General features: G+C 42.4%; 1 protein-coding gene across 1 annotated transcript in view; it reads left to right on the forward strand.

Annotated features, from left to right (window-relative positions):
• Positions 1-14,037, forward strand: part of LOC128647472 (cytochrome P450 4V2) — a 469,121-nt gene extending 455,084 nt beyond the window's left edge. Inside the window, exon 11 of the mRNA XM_053700256.1 lies at positions 12,570-14,037. Coding sequence (XP_053556231.1) covers positions 12,570-12,745 — 176 coding nt within the window. The 3' untranslated portion in view covers positions 12,746-14,037. The remainder of the gene's footprint in view (positions 1-12,569) is intronic.
• Positions 14,038-15,577: the final 1,540 nt, after the last annotated feature.

The following is a 15,577-nucleotide window of genomic DNA, read 5'->3' on the forward strand; positions in this document are numbered from 1 at the left end:
TTATAAACATTTTTATAGTTAATTATATGATATGATGAAAATAATGGTATATTTCGAAAGTCCATTTAATGGCGAGAAAAACAGTAAATAATATGTGTGGGGACAGTATATGAGTAAGAGGGAAATTACAGCTAAACACAAACACTGCAGAAATGTAAAAATAGCCCTGGTCCCAAACGATCAGAAAATGGAAAAGTGCTGTGGTCCTTAAGGGGTTAAACACATTTATTATTTACATCTATCTCATTTGCTTTGTTCTCTTGGTATCCTCTGTTGAAAAACATACCTAGGTAGGCTCAGGAGAAGAAATGTTCTACTGGGATCTAGCTGCTGGTTGGTTGCTTTTGTATATATTCTTTTGTCACCAGATGTGTTCAGCCATCTTCCAGTAGTACATTGCTGCTCCTTCAACAAAGGATACCAAGACAATGAATCAAATTAGATAATACATTTTGTTATGACACTTTAGCCTTATTTATACATATATGTGCTTTATATATATATATATATATATATATATATTATGCCATATGTAAATACTTGCCCACACACAAACGCATGCGTGTACACAACAAACACAAAAAAAAAATCAGGAATTTCAGTGGCCAAAAACATAATTTCATGGCAAAGTTTAAGTTCCCAATTAACATATGCATGTGTGTGTGTATGTGTATATATATATATATATATATATATATATGTATATATATATATATATATGTATATACTGTATGTATGTATATATATATATATATATATATATATATATATATATATATATATATAATTTCCATCTAGGAGAGTCCACGGCTTCATTTATTACTTTTGGGAAATAAGAATCTGGCCACCAGGAGGAGGCAAAGACACCCCAGCCAAAGGTTTAAATACCTCCCCCACTCCCCTCATTCCCCAGTCATTCTTTGCCTTTCGTCACAGGAGGATGGCAGAGAAGTGCCGAAGATTCGGAGTAGTCTTCGGAATGTGACTGGAGTTTTAAGTAGTGCTGTCAGACTCTCAGTGAGAGCCTGGATGAAAGTTTGAGTCTGGAGATGCAGGGAGAGTCTTTCTGCGAAACCATCCAGACTCATAATAACAGCTCCACAAAGAATCAACGTTGACGTGTTTCGCTACCTGCTTTCTGCACTCAAGTCAGGAGCGATGCTTCTACCTGTCACACTTGAAGGGCCGTGCTCCTGTTCCACGGCATTGATTTTGGTAAGATCGTTTAATTTTTTATACATAATGATAACACAGAAGACAGGGTTACAGTGTGGCGCCTTTTATCTTATGCAATCAAGGGTTAATATTCCTAGTTAGGGGATTATTGAACAGTGGGGGTTTATACATAATATTGTTTATTGTGTTATTGCTGCATCAGGTGCGAGATGTGGCTCTGGCAATGGTGGAACTTCAGGTTGACTTCCGGGAGTATTTGCTCGGCCGATTTTGGCGCGTTTTCTCCTTAGTGCAGGGGCGGTCCTGCCAGGCATCCCAGGATACCGGGTGTGAGTTTTTACTTCCTCTGTTGATCAGCGGCCATTGACCATTGGAGTATAAAGGTGCCTGTTTTTTAAGCTAGTCTAGTCCATAATAAAAGCGCAAGCTATGGAGGACTCTGACGCGTTAGAGAGTACTCCCTCTTTAACAAAGTCTCATTCCTGTGTTTATTGTGAGGAGGTTCTTGTAGATCAGCCTGCTCAACAATGTTTCACATGTCTTTATAAAGTTGCGGCATCTAAAACTAAAGGGATGTCTAGTACTACTGAGCCAACCACCTCTGAGGGCTCCCCGTCACGTGAGGTGCGTTCCCTGCTTTCATCTCCGAGTGCACATGCAGCGCCCCAGGGTCCAACCATTACTTCCACAGGAGAGATTCGTTGGCCGTCAGATTTTGCGGATCAACTGCAAACAGCGTTATCGAAAGTGATCCATGCCTTACCACATTCTGCTAAGTGCAAGCGTAGGGCGTATCATAGCGGCCCGGCCCAGGGTTTATCTACGCCTATGGAAATATCATAGGCGTTATACATTGACGAGACCCACTCCAACTCTTCGGAAGAGGCTCCTTCTGGGTCTGAGTCCGTGTCATCTCATCCTCCGGCTGCGGAGGAGCCTGACTTTAGGTTAAGAATGGAGAATTTGTGCTTTTTGCTGAAGCAAGTACTTGCTACTCTGAAGGTTCCGGAACTAAAGCTTCCGGAGAAACCTTCAATTGCTAAGCTTGATAAGGTATACAAGGACAGGGTGGTGCCTCAGACCTTCCCGGTTCCTGTTAAGATGGCTAATATTATTAAGAATGAATGGGAGCGATTAGGTTGTTCCTTTTCCCCTTCTTCTTCCTTTAAGAAACTGTTCCCTGTTCCGGACTCTCAGCTTGAGCTGTGGGGGACTGTCCCTAAGGTGGATGGTGCCATCTCTACGCTCGCAAAGTGGACGACTATTCCTCTCGAGCATAGTTCGTCATTTAAAGAGCCCATGGATAAAAAGTAGGAAAACCTGTTAAGGAAAATGTTTCAACACACGGGGTTTAATTTTCAACCGTCAGCGGCTGTAGCCGTGGTTTTCGGAGCTGCGACATATTGGTGTCAATCCCTGTGTGATATGGTCGAGAGGGAGACTTCCATCGACGAGATACAGGATAAGATTAAGGCATTGAAGGTCGCAAATTCTTTCATTTGTGACGCCAATATGCAAATTATTCGCCTGAACGCAAAGGTTTCAGGATTTTCTGTTTTAGCTCACAGGACTCTGTGGCTAAAGTCTTGGTCTGCGGACATGACCTCTAAGTCGAGGCTGTTGTCTCTGCCTTTTCAAGGAAAGATTCTGTTTGGTCCAGGATTGGAATGGATCATATCCACGGTTACGGGAGGCAAGGGAGCTTTCCTACCGCAGGAAAAGAAGGCAAAGCCTAAAGGATCTACTTTTCATCTCTTTCACGCGGACAAGGCCCACCGCCAGCAGCCCGTCGCAAAAGCAGATCAGTCTAAGGGAACTTGGATGCCTGCTCAGTCTTGGAAGAAGTCCAAGCAGAACAAGAAGCCCGCCGAGACTAAATTGGCATGAAGGGGCGGCCACCGACCGGTCTCTGGACCAAGTAGGGGGCAGATTGTCTCTCTTCTCCGAAGCCTGGTTGCAGGATGAATCAGGACCCTTGGGTTCTGGAGGTTGTCGCCCAAGGTTACAGGATAGGGTTCAGGTCCCATCCACCCAGGGGCAGATTCCTCCTGTCAAACCTGTCTTCAAGACCGGAAAAGAGAGAGGCCTTTCTAGATTGTGTGAGGGATCTCTCCTCTCTAGGTGTTATCGTACCAGTACCCCGAGCAGAAAGGGGTCTAGTGTACTATTCAAATCTCTTTGTGGTTCCAAAGAAGGAGGGAATGTTCCGCCCGATTCTGGACCTAAGTGTTTAAACAAGTTTCTGGCTGTTCCATCGTTCAAAATGGAAACAATCAGATCTATTCTGCCCCTAGTTCAAGAGGGACAGTTCATGACAATAGACTTGAAAGATGCTTACCTTCATGTTCCAATTCACAGGGACCACTTCAAGTTCCTAAGATTTGCGTTTCTGAACCAACACTTCCAGTTTGTGGCCCTTCCCTTCGGCCTTGGGACGGGCCAGAGAGTCTTCACAAAGATTTTGGGGACGCTTCTTGTAGTGGCCAGATTCAGGGGCATTGCTGTGGCGCCCTATTTGGGCGCCATCCTAGTCCAGGCGCCGTCATTCAGCCTTGAATTGATCAATCGAGGGCTCTTCTTTTATTGCTCCAATCTCACGGTTGGAAGATCAACTCAGGAAAGAGTCCCCTGGTTCCCAGCAACAGGGTGGAGTTCCTGGGCATGATAATAGACTCTATGTCCATGAAAATATTTCTCACAGATCAACGAAGCAGGAAGATTGCGTCCACCTGTCTTGCCCTTCAGTCTTACTCAAGCCCTTCTGTGGCTCAGTGTATGGAGATGATTGGACTCTTGGTTTCCAGCATAGACGTCATCCCTTTTGCCAGGTTCCATCTCAGACCTCTTCAATTGTGCATGTTGAGACAGTGGAATGGCGATCATTCAGATCTATCACAGCGGATATCCATGGATGCTTGGACCAGGGACTCCCTATCTTGGTGGATCCGTCTGGAGCATCCGTCCCTGGGGACATCCTTCCTGAGACCGTCTTGGGAGATTGTGACCACGGATGCGAGTCTGGCAGGATGGGGAGCTGTTTGGGGTGCCAGGATGGCATAAGGAAAATGGACCCGGAAGCAGTCTCTCCTTCTGATAAATATTCTGAAACTTCGAGCAATGTACAATGCTCTGAGGGCGTGGCGTCCAGACTCAATTGCAAGCTACCCCGATATGGGTCGAGGGATCCCCAGGCAGAGCTGATAGATGCCTTAGTGGTGCCTTGGGGATTCAGCCTAGCTTACATTTTTCCACCGTTACCACTTCTACCTTGTGTAGTGGCACGCATCAAGCAGGAGCAAGCTTCGGCCATCCTGATTGCTCCTTCATGGCCGTGGATGACGTGGTTTGCGGATCTAGTGGGGATGTCATCCTCTCCGCCATGGAGGTTACCCTGTCGCAGGGATCTGCTGGAACAGGGTCCCTTTCAACATCAAAATCTCGTTTCTCTGAGGCTGAATACGTGGAGATTGAATGCTAAGTCTTAGCCAAGAGAGGTTTTGTTGAAAATGTGATTGACACTCTAGTTCAGGCAAGAAAGCCAGTCACTTGTCGCATCTACCATAAGGTGTGGATGACTTACTTGTCCTGGTGTGAGAAACACAGGTATCCTTGGCACAAGGTGAAGGTATCCAGGATTCTGTCCTGTCTCCAAGAAGGTTTGGAGAAGGGTCTTGCTGCCAGTTCCTTAAAGGGACAGATTTCGGCTTTATCAGTCTTGTGGCACAAGAGACTCGCTGAGCTTCCTGACATTCAATCTTTTGTTCAGGCTCTGTCTAGAATCAGACCTGTCTTTAGGCAGTCTGCTCCCACATGGAGCTTTAACTTGGTCCTTAAGGTATTGCAGAGGGTTCCGTTTGAGCCTATGACCTCTATTTATGAAAGTCTGGCGGACCTGATCAGACAGTGCGGATCAGGTCCGCCAGACCTCGCCGAGCTCACAAGAGCTGCTGGTGCAACGCCGCCCCTGCAGAATCACGGCCAATGGGCCGCCAGCAGGGGGGGTGTCAATCAACCCGATCGTACTCGATCGGGTTGATTTCCGGCGATGTCTGTCCGCCTGCTCAGAGCAGGCGGACAGGTTATGGAGCAGCGGTCTTTGTGACCGCTGCTTCATAATTGTTGTTTCTGGTGAGCCTGCAGGCTCGCCAGAAACACGGGGCATCAAGCTCCATACGGAGCTTGATAAATATGCCCCTATGCATTCTATTGACATTAAGATTCTGTCCTGGAAGGTTCTCTTTCTGTTGGCCATTGCATTGGCACGCAGAGTATCTGAGCTTACTGCCTTGCAATTTGAGCCTCCTAATCTGGTCTTTCATGCGGATAAGGCTGTTCTTCGCACCAGTTTGGGGTTTCTTCCCAAGGTGGTGTCTAACCGTAACATCAATCAGGAAATAATTGTTCCTTCTTTGTGTCCTAACCCTTCTTCTTCTAAGGAAAGTTTACTTCATAATATGGATGTGGTTCGGGCCTTAAAGTTATATCTTCAGGCTACGAAGGATTTCAGACAGTCTACATCTTTACACTTTTTGTGGTGTATGCCGGGAAGCGCAAGGGGCAGAGGGCCTCTTCTACTATTTTTGTCCTTTTGGTTGATGAGCTTGATTCGCTTGGCCTATGAGACAGTGGGAAATAAGCCTCCTCAGAGGATCACGGCTCATTCAACTAGAGCTGTGGCTTCGTCTTGGTCCTTCAAAAATGAGGCCTCTATAGAGCAGATTTGTAAGGCGGCTACCTGGTCCTCCTAACACACTTTTACAAAGTTTTACAAATTTTACGTTTTTGCTTCTGCGGAAGCTGTTTTTGGGAGAAAGGTTTTACAGGCTGTGGTGCCCTCTGATTAGGGTCCGCACTTTTTACTCTCCCGGTTTCATTCAGTGTCCTCTAAAGCTTGGGTATATGTTTCCCAAAAGTAATGAATGAAGCCATGGACTCTCCTCCCCTTTAGATGAAAAACATAAATTATGCTTACCTGGTCATTTTATTTCCATCCTGGGGAGGAGAGTCCACGGCTCCCGCCCATAACTCTGGTGGGCGGACCAAAATTTAATTTATCTTCTGGCACCATTTATACCCTGATATTTTTCCTACTGTTCCTTGTTTCCTCTGCAGAATGACTGGGGGATGAGGGGAGTGGGGGAGGTATTTAAGCCTTTGGCTGGGGTGTCTTTGCCTCCTCCTGGTGGCCAGGTTCTTATTTCCCAAAAGTAATAAATGAAACCGTGGACTCTCCTCCCCACGATGGAAATAAAATGATCAGGTAAGCATAATTTATGTTTCTTCTGTTAAGTGTGATCAGTCCACGGGTCATCATTACTTCTGGGATATTACTCCTCCCCAACAGGAAGTGCAAGAGGATTCACCCAGCAGAGCTGCATATAGCTCCTCCCCTCTACGTCACCCCCAGTCATTCTCTTGCACCCAACGACTAGATAGGATGTGTGAGAGGACTATGGTGATTTTATTTAGTTTTATTTCTTCAATCAAAAGTTTGTTATTTTTTAATAGCACCGGAGTGTGTTATTCCTTCTCTGGTGGAGTTTGAAGAAGAATCTACCAGAGTTTTTACTATGATTTTAGCCGGAGTTGTTAAGATCATATTGCTGTTTCTCGGCCATCTGAGGAGAGGTAAACTTCAGATCAGGGGACAGCGGGCAGTTTAATCTGCAAAGAGGTATGTAGCAGTTTTTATTTTCTGACAATGGAATTGATGAGAAAATCCTGCCATACCGACATAATATCATGTATGTATATTTAACATTTAAGTATTCTGGGGAATGGTACTTCACTGGAATTACACTGTGTATATAAGGCTTTAGCCTAATTGCAAAGCAACAGGTTTTTTAATAAATCTTAATTTATGTTAAACGTTTTTGCTGGAATGTAAAATCGTTTTCATTTTCTGAGGTACTGGGTGAATAAAATGTTTGGGCACTATTTTTCCACTTGGCAGTTGCTTGATCTAATTATGACAGTTTACTGATCTCTCTCACTGTTGTGTGTGAGGGGGAGGGACCTTTTTTTGGCGCTTTTGCTACGCATCAAAAATTTCTGTCAGAAGCTCATTGTTTTTTCCTGCATGTTCCGGTTTATCTCTACAGAACTCAGGGGTCTTCAAAGCTTGTTTGAGGGAAGTAATCTAACAGAGCTGTGAGATTATAGTTGACTGTGATAAAAAACGTTTATTCTTTAACTTTTTTATGCCATCAGGGTTAGTTTTTCTTTGCTAATGGGAACAAACCTTTGCTAAATTGTGTTTTGTTTTTCAAAGTTTATTGATTTCAACTGTTATATATCTTTCAGTGCTTCTTAAAGCACAGTACGTTTTTCATTGTGTTTTACTTGAATAATATTTCCAAGTTGCAAGTTTATTTGCTAGTGTGTTAAACATGTCTGATTCAGAGGATGAGACCTGTACTATTTGTGCCAACGCCAAAGTGGAGCCCAATAGAAATTTATGTACTAACTGTATTGATGCTACTTTAAATAAAGGTCAATCTGTACAAATTGAACAAATTTCACCAAACAACGAGGGGAGAGTTATGCCGACTAACTCGCCTCACGTGACAGTACCTGCATCTCCCGCTCGGGAGGTGCGCGATATGGTGGCGCCCAGTACATCTGGGCGGCCATTACAAGATATGGCTACTGTTATGACTGAGGTTTTGGCTAAATTACCAGAACTAAGAGGCAAGCGTGATCACTCTGGGGTGAGAACAGAGTGCGCTGATAATGCTAGGGCCATGTCAGATACTGCGTCACAGGTGGCAGAACATGAGGACGGAGAGCTTCATTCTGCGGCTGACAGTTCTGATCCAAACAGATTGGATTCAGATATTTCAAATTTTAAATTTAAGCTGGAAAACCTCCGTGTATTACTAGGGGAGGTGTTAGCGGCCCTGAATGATTGTAACACAGTTGCAATACCAGAGAAAATGTGTAGGTTGGATAAATATTTTGCTGTACCAACAAGTACTGACGTTTTTCCTATACCTAAGAGACTAACTGAAATTATTACTAAGGAGTGGGATAGACCCGGTGTGCCGTTCTCACCCCCTCCGATATTTAGAAAGATGTTTCCAATAGACACCGCCACACGGGACTTATGGCAAACGGTCCCTAAGGTGGAGGGAGCAGTTTCTACTTTAGCTAAGCGTACCACTATCCCGGTAGAGGATAGCTGTGCCTTTTCAGATCCAATGGATAAAAAGTTAGAGGGTTACCTTAAGAAAATGTTTGTTCAACAAGGTTTTATATTGCAACCCCTTGCATGGATTGCGCCGGTCACGGCTGCAGCGGCATTCTGGATTGAGTCTCTAGAAGAGAACCTTAGTTCAGCTACGCTGGACGACATTTCGGACAGGCTTAGAATACTTAAGCTAGCTAATTCATTCATTTCGGAAGCCGTAGTACATTTAACTAAACTTACGGCTAAGAATTCCGGATTCGCCATTCAGGCGCGTAGAGCATTGTGGCTAAAATCCTGGTCAGCTGATGTAACTTCTAAGTCCAAATTACTTAATATACCTTTCAAGGGACAGACCTTATTTGGGCCCGGTTTGAAAGAAATTATCGCTGACATTACAGGAGGTAAGGGCCACGCCCTGCCTCAAGACAAAGCCAAACCTAAGGCTAGACAGTCTAATTTTCGTTCCTTTCGGAATTTCAAAGCAGGAGCAGCATCAACTTCCACTGCTCCAAAACAAGAAGGATCTGGTACTCGCTACAGACAAGGCTGGAGACCTAACCAGTCCTGGAACAAGGGCAAGCAGGCCAGGAAACCTGCTGCTGCCCCTAAAACAGCATGAATTGAGGGCCCCCGATCCGGGATCGGATCTAGTGGGGGGCAGACTTTCTCTCTTCGCCCAGGCTTGGGCAAGAGATGTCCAGGATCCCTGGGCGCTAGAGATAATATCTCAGGGATACCTTCTGGACTTCAAATACTCTCTTCCAAGAGAGATTTCATCTGTCAAGGTTGTCAACAAACCAAACAAAGAAAGAAGCGTTTCTACGCTGCATACAAGAACTATTGTTAATGGGAGTAATCCATCCAGTTCCACGGTCGGAACAGGGACAGGGGTTTTACTCAAATCTGTTTGTGGTTCCCAAAAAAGAGGGAACTTTCAGACCAATCCTGGATTTAAAGATCCTAAACAAATTCCTAAGAGTTCCATCATTCAAAATGGAGACTATTCGGACAATTTTACCCATGATCCAAGAAGGTCAGTACATGACCACAGTGGATTTAAAGGATGCTTACCTTCACATACCGATTCACAAAGATCATTACCGGTATCTAAGGTTTGCCTTTCTAGACAGGCATTACCAGTTTGTAGCTCTTCCATTCGGATTGGCTACAGCTCCAAGAATCTTCACAAAGGTTCTAGGTGCTCTTCTGGCGGTACTAAGACCGCGGGGAATTTCGGTAGCTCCGTACCTAGACGACATTCTGATACAAGCTTCAAGCTTTCAAACTGCCAAGTCTCATACAGAGTTAGTACTGGCTTTTCTAAGGTCACATGGATGGAAGGTGAACGAAAAGAAAAGTTCACTCGTTCCACTCACAAGAGTTCCCTTCCTGGGGACTCTTATAGATTCTGTAGAAATGAAGATTTACCTGACAGAGGACAGGTTAACAAGACTTCAAAGTGCTTGCCGCACCCTTCATTCCATTCAACACCCGTCAGTGGCTCAATGCATGGAGGTAATCGGCTTAATGGTAGCGGCAATGGACATAGTGCCATTTGCTCGCTTACACCTCAGACCACTGCAACTATGCATGCTAAGTCAGTGGAATGGGGATTACTCAGACTTGTCCCCTTCTCTGAATCTGGATCAAGAGACCAGAAATTCTCTTCTATGGTGGCTTTCTCGGCCACATCTGTCCAGGGGGATGCCATTCAGCAGACCAGACTGGACAATTGTAACAACAGACGCCAGCCTTCTAGGTTGGGGTGCCGTCTGGAATTCTCTGAAGGCTCAGGGACAATGGAGTCAGGAGGAGAGTCTCCTGCCAATAAACATTCTGGAATTGAGAGCAGTTCTCAATGCCCTCCTGGCTTGGCCCCAGTTGACAACTCGGGGATTCATCAGGTTTCAGTCGGACAACATCACGACTGTAGCTTACATCAACCATCAGGGAGGGACAAGGAGCTCCCTAGCAATGATGGAAGTATCAAAGATAATTCGCTGGGCAGAGTCTCACTCTTGCCACCTGTCAGCAATCCACATCCCGGGAGTGGAGAACTGGGAGGCGGATTTCTTAAGTCGTCAGACTTTTCATCCGGGGGAGTGGGAACTTCATCCGGAGGTCTTTGCCCAAATACTTCGACGTTGGGGCAAACCAGAGATAGATCTCATGGCGTCTCGACAGAACGCCAAGCTTCCTCATTACGGGTCCAGATCCAGGGACCCAGGAGCAGTCCTAATAGATGCCCTGACAGCACCTTGGGACTTCAGGATGGCTTATGTGTTTCCACCCTTCCCGATGCTTCCTCGATTGATTGCCAGAATCAAACAGGAGAGAGCATCAGTGATTCTAATAGCACCTGCATGGCCACGCAGGACTTGGTATGCAGACCTGGTGGACATGTCATCCTGTCCACCTTGGTCTCTACCTCTGAAACAGGATCTCCTGATACAGGGTCCTTTCAAGCATCAAAATCTAACTTCTCTGAAGCTGACTGCTTGGAAATTGAACGTTTGATTTTATCAAGACGTGGGTTTTCTGAGTCAGTTATTGACACCTTAATACAGGCTAGGAAGCCTGTTACCAGAAAGATTTACCATAAGATATGGCGTAAATACCTATATTGGTGTGAATCCAAAGGTTACTCTTGGAGTAAGGTTAGGATTCCTAGGATATTGTCTTTTCTACAAGAAGGTTTAGAAAAGGGTTTATCCGCTAGTTCATTAAAGGGACAGATCTCAGCTCTGTCTATTCTGTTACACAAACGTCTGTCAGAAGTGCCAGACGTTCAGGCTTTTTGTCAGGCTTTGGCGAGGATTAAGCCTGTGTTTAAAACTGTTGCTCCGCCATGGAGTTTAAACCTTGTTCTTAACGTTTTACAGGGCGTTCCGTTTGAACCCCTCCATTCCATTGATATAAAGTTATCTTGGAAAGTTCTATTTTTAATGGCTATTTCCTCGGCTCGAAGAGTCTCTGAGTTATCAGCCTTACATTGTGATTCTCCTTATTTGATTTTTCATTCAGATAAGGTAGTTCTGCGTACTAAACCTGGGTTCTTACCTAAAGTAGTCACTAACAGGAATATCAATCAAGAGATTGTTGTTCCTTCTTTGTGCCCAAATCCTTCTTCGAAGAAGGAACGTCTACTGCACAATCTGGACGTAGTTTGTGCCCTAAAATTTTACTTACAGGCAACTAAGGAATTTCGACAAACATCTTCTCTGTTTGTCGTGTACTCTGGTCAGAGGAGAGGTCAAAAGGCTTCTGCTACCTCTCTTTCCTTTTGGCTTCGTAGTATAATACGTTTAGCTTATGAGACTGCTGGACAGCAGCCTCCTGAAAGGATTACAGCTCATTCTACTAGAGCTGTGGCTTCCACTTGGGCCTTCAAGAATGAGGCCTCTGTTGAACAGATTTGCAAGGCTGCAACTTGGTCTTCGCTTCATACTTTTTCCAAATTTTACAAATTTGACACTTTTGCTTCCTCGGAGGCTATTTTTGGGAGAAAGGTTCTTCAGGCAGTGGTTCCTTCTGTATAAAGATCCTGGCTATCCCTCCCGTCATCCGTGTACTTTTGCTTTGGTATTGGTATCCCAGAAGTAATGATGACCCGTGGACTGATCACACTTAACAGAAGAAAACATAATTTATGCTTACCTGATAAATTCCTTTCTTCTGTAGTGTGATCAGTCCACGGCCCGCCCTGTTTTTTTAAGGCAGGCAGTTATTTTTTAAATTATACTCCAGTCACCACTACACCCTTGGTTTCTCCTTTCTCGTTGGTCCTTGGTCGAATGACTGGGGGTGACGTAGAGGGGAGGAGCTATATGCAGCTCTGCTGGGTGAATCCTCTTGCACTTCCTGTTGGGGAGGAGTAATATCCCAGAAGTAATGATGACCCGTGGACTGATCACACTACAGAAGAAAGGAATTTATCAGGTAAGCATAAATTATGTTTTTTTCCTAGAAATTAAATGTATGGTTGTAATTCATGATGATTACATTGATGGCTTCAGTAATGTAATTTTAGAAACAACCCACATATTTTTCAACCCTATGAATAAAATTCTTTTCAGACCAACATATTTACTTTCTGTGGGAACATGTTGACTTTGCATATTGCACACAATGTTATAGCTTTTTTATTACTATTGATTTTTTTATTATCTAAGTGGTAAATCATTTTTTTTTTCAACATGTTTAGGGCAGCGCTTTGCTCTTATGGAAGAAAAGGTTGTTTTATCAGCAATCCTGAGAAATTTTTCAGTCCAAGCAACTCAGAAACGCGAAGAGCTTTGTCTTGTAGGAGAATTGATCCTTCGTCCGCAAGATGGCATGTGGATTAGTCTGAAGAAAAGATCAAATGTTTATCAGGAATAAAGCCTTGTGTATAAATATAAAAGAGAGATTTTTCTTGGTTTGATGACTGATTAATTTTAATTGTATATATATGTAAATCTACAGCTAGGAATTTAAAATTAATGTATATTTGTTAGTTTACTTCCTGACTATCTGAGCAAAAATAATTTGATAATGCAAGAGTAAATGCTTTACTAACAGATACCTACATGGTCCATGTAATCTGGTCATTTATCTTTGTGATTTAAAGCATTAAAGGGACACTATACCCAAACATTTTCTTTCATGATTAAGGTAGAGAATATAATTTTAAACAACATTCCAATTTACTTCTATTACCTAATTTGCTTTATTCTTTAGATATACTTTAATGAAGAAATAGCAATGCACACAGTGAACCAATCACACAAGGCATCTATATGCAGCTACCAATCAGCAGTTACTAAGCATATCTAGATATGCTTTTCAGCAAAGAATATCAAGAGAATGAAGCAAAATAGATAATAGAAGTAAATTAGAAAGTTGTTTATAATTGTATGCTCTATCTAAATCACGAAAGAAAAAATTTTGGTTTCATGTCCCTTTAAGTATTTGACCATTAGCTGTGCCTTATTTTAATTTCCTTCAGATCTTCCCTACTACTGACCAAGGTATTCTATCTATCTATATATCTATCTACTTGTCTGTGTAAAATTATTTTTCACTTTACTTTATACTTTCAATGTTGTATGTAAACCTTTAATACTTTATCTTTCGGCTTTCGTAATTATGCATTTGTATGCATCTGAATTCACTGGTTTATGTTATGAGTTGTCCCTCTTCTCTGGTTCAGTATATGTGCTGTTGACTTGGTCCTCTTTGTAATATTTTATTGCTTATTATCTGTTAACTAGTCCTAAATAACTGGGAATAAGGGTTAACAACTTTAATTATCCTTGAAGAAAAATACAATGCAGTTTATGGATATTCTTTATAACACTGGGCATATAATTTGTGTCTGTTATATATTTTTTTGTTTGTGTTTGTCATTCCAACAAAAGCTAGGTTTTTTATAAAAAAAAACACTATTATGACCATATCTGTCGTCCTATCTGTTTCCATTTTATTTATATTTGGGCTTGCATTTATTTTAAAAAGATCATATAATTGTAAGCATTTTATTATCAAAACATTTTGCTTTTACAGTATGCTGCAAAATATTGAATTGATGATATGCATATTTTTATCCGTTCGTAAAAAAGATGGAAAGATTTTCTTAAAAACTGTTATTGCACTTCCTTTTTAAAATAAAACCTGGTATTTTAAACAATGTATTTATGTTTGTCATTTAATATGACTATATACTTTTAGATTAATATAATGTTAATCTTATGCAAGTGTGTTTAAATGAATGTCAAAGAAATGTCTATCACCTAGATAACGAGTTTTGAGCGCTATAGAGAAATTAATGAACGCAACAAAAGTTACATTATTTCATTTCCTATAGCTCTGCCATTTCAAGTTTTCCAACATACGCCTTTTGCGTGCTATGGTTGTGTTGAGCTCCATACCGCACACAATCGGAGCGCTGCTGAGACGTGCTTGTGCACGATTTCCACAAAGACATCAATGGGGAGAGCCGGCGGAAAAAAAAATAACACCTGGGATCGCGGAAACAAAAGTTCTGTAACGCAGCCCCATTGATTTCTATGGGGAAATAAATATACTGTTTAAACCTAACACCCTAACATAAACCCTACGTCCAAACACCCCTAATCTGCTGCCCCCATACATCACTGATGCCTGCCTACAGTTATTAACCCCTAATCTGCCGCTCCCAATATCGCCGCCACTATACTACATTTATTAACCCCTAAACCGACAGCCCCCCACATCGCAACAAGCTAAATTAAACCAAATTAACCCCTTAACGTAGCCCTAACATAACCCTAACACGCCCTAACTTTAACATAATAAAAATAAAGCTAAATTAAATTTACAATTATTAACTAAATAAACCTATTAACCTCTAAACCGACAGCCCCCCACATCGCAACAAACTAAATTAAACTATATTAACCCCTAAACCTAACCCTAACTTTAACATAATTAAATTAGATCTAAATTAAATTTACAATTATTAACTAAATAATTACTATTTAAAACTAAATACTTACCTGTGAAATAAAACCTAAGCTAGCTCCAATATAACTAATAGTTATTTCTTTCATGTAATTAGCAAGAGTCCATGAGCTAGTGACGTATGGGATATACATTCCTACCAGGAGGGGCAAAGTTTCCCAAACCTTAAAATGCCTATAAATACACCCCTCACCACACCCACAATTCAGTTTTACAAACTTTGCCTCCGATGGAGGTGGTGAAGTAAGTTTGTGCTAGATTCTACGTTGATATGCGCTCCGCAGCAAGTTGGAGCCCGGTTTTCCTCTCAGCGTGCAGTGAATGTCAGAGGGATGTGAGGAGAGTATTGCCTATTTGAATGCAGTGATCTCCTTCTACGGGGTCTATTTCATAGGTTCTCTGTTATCGGTCGTAGAGATTCATCTCTTACCTCCCTTTTCAGATCGACGATATACTCTTATATATACCATTACCTCTGCTGATTCTCGTTTCAGTACTGGTTTGGCTTTCTACAAACATGTAGATGAGTGTCCTGGGGTAAGTAAATCTTATTTTCTGTGACACTCTAAGCTATGGTTGGGCACTTTGTTTATAAAGTTCTAAATATATGTATTCAAACATTTATTTGCCTTGACTCAGAATGTTCAACATTCCTTATTTTTCAGACAGTCAGTTTCATATTTGGGATAAATGCATTTGTTTCAATCATTTTTTCTTACCTTAAAAAATTAG

The sequence above is a fragment of the Bombina bombina genome, chromosome 2 (assembly GCF_027579735.1).
Source record: "Bombina bombina isolate aBomBom1 chromosome 2, aBomBom1.pri, whole genome shotgun sequence".
Lineage (NCBI taxonomy): Eukaryota > Metazoa > Chordata > Amphibia > Anura > Bombinatoridae > Bombina > Bombina bombina.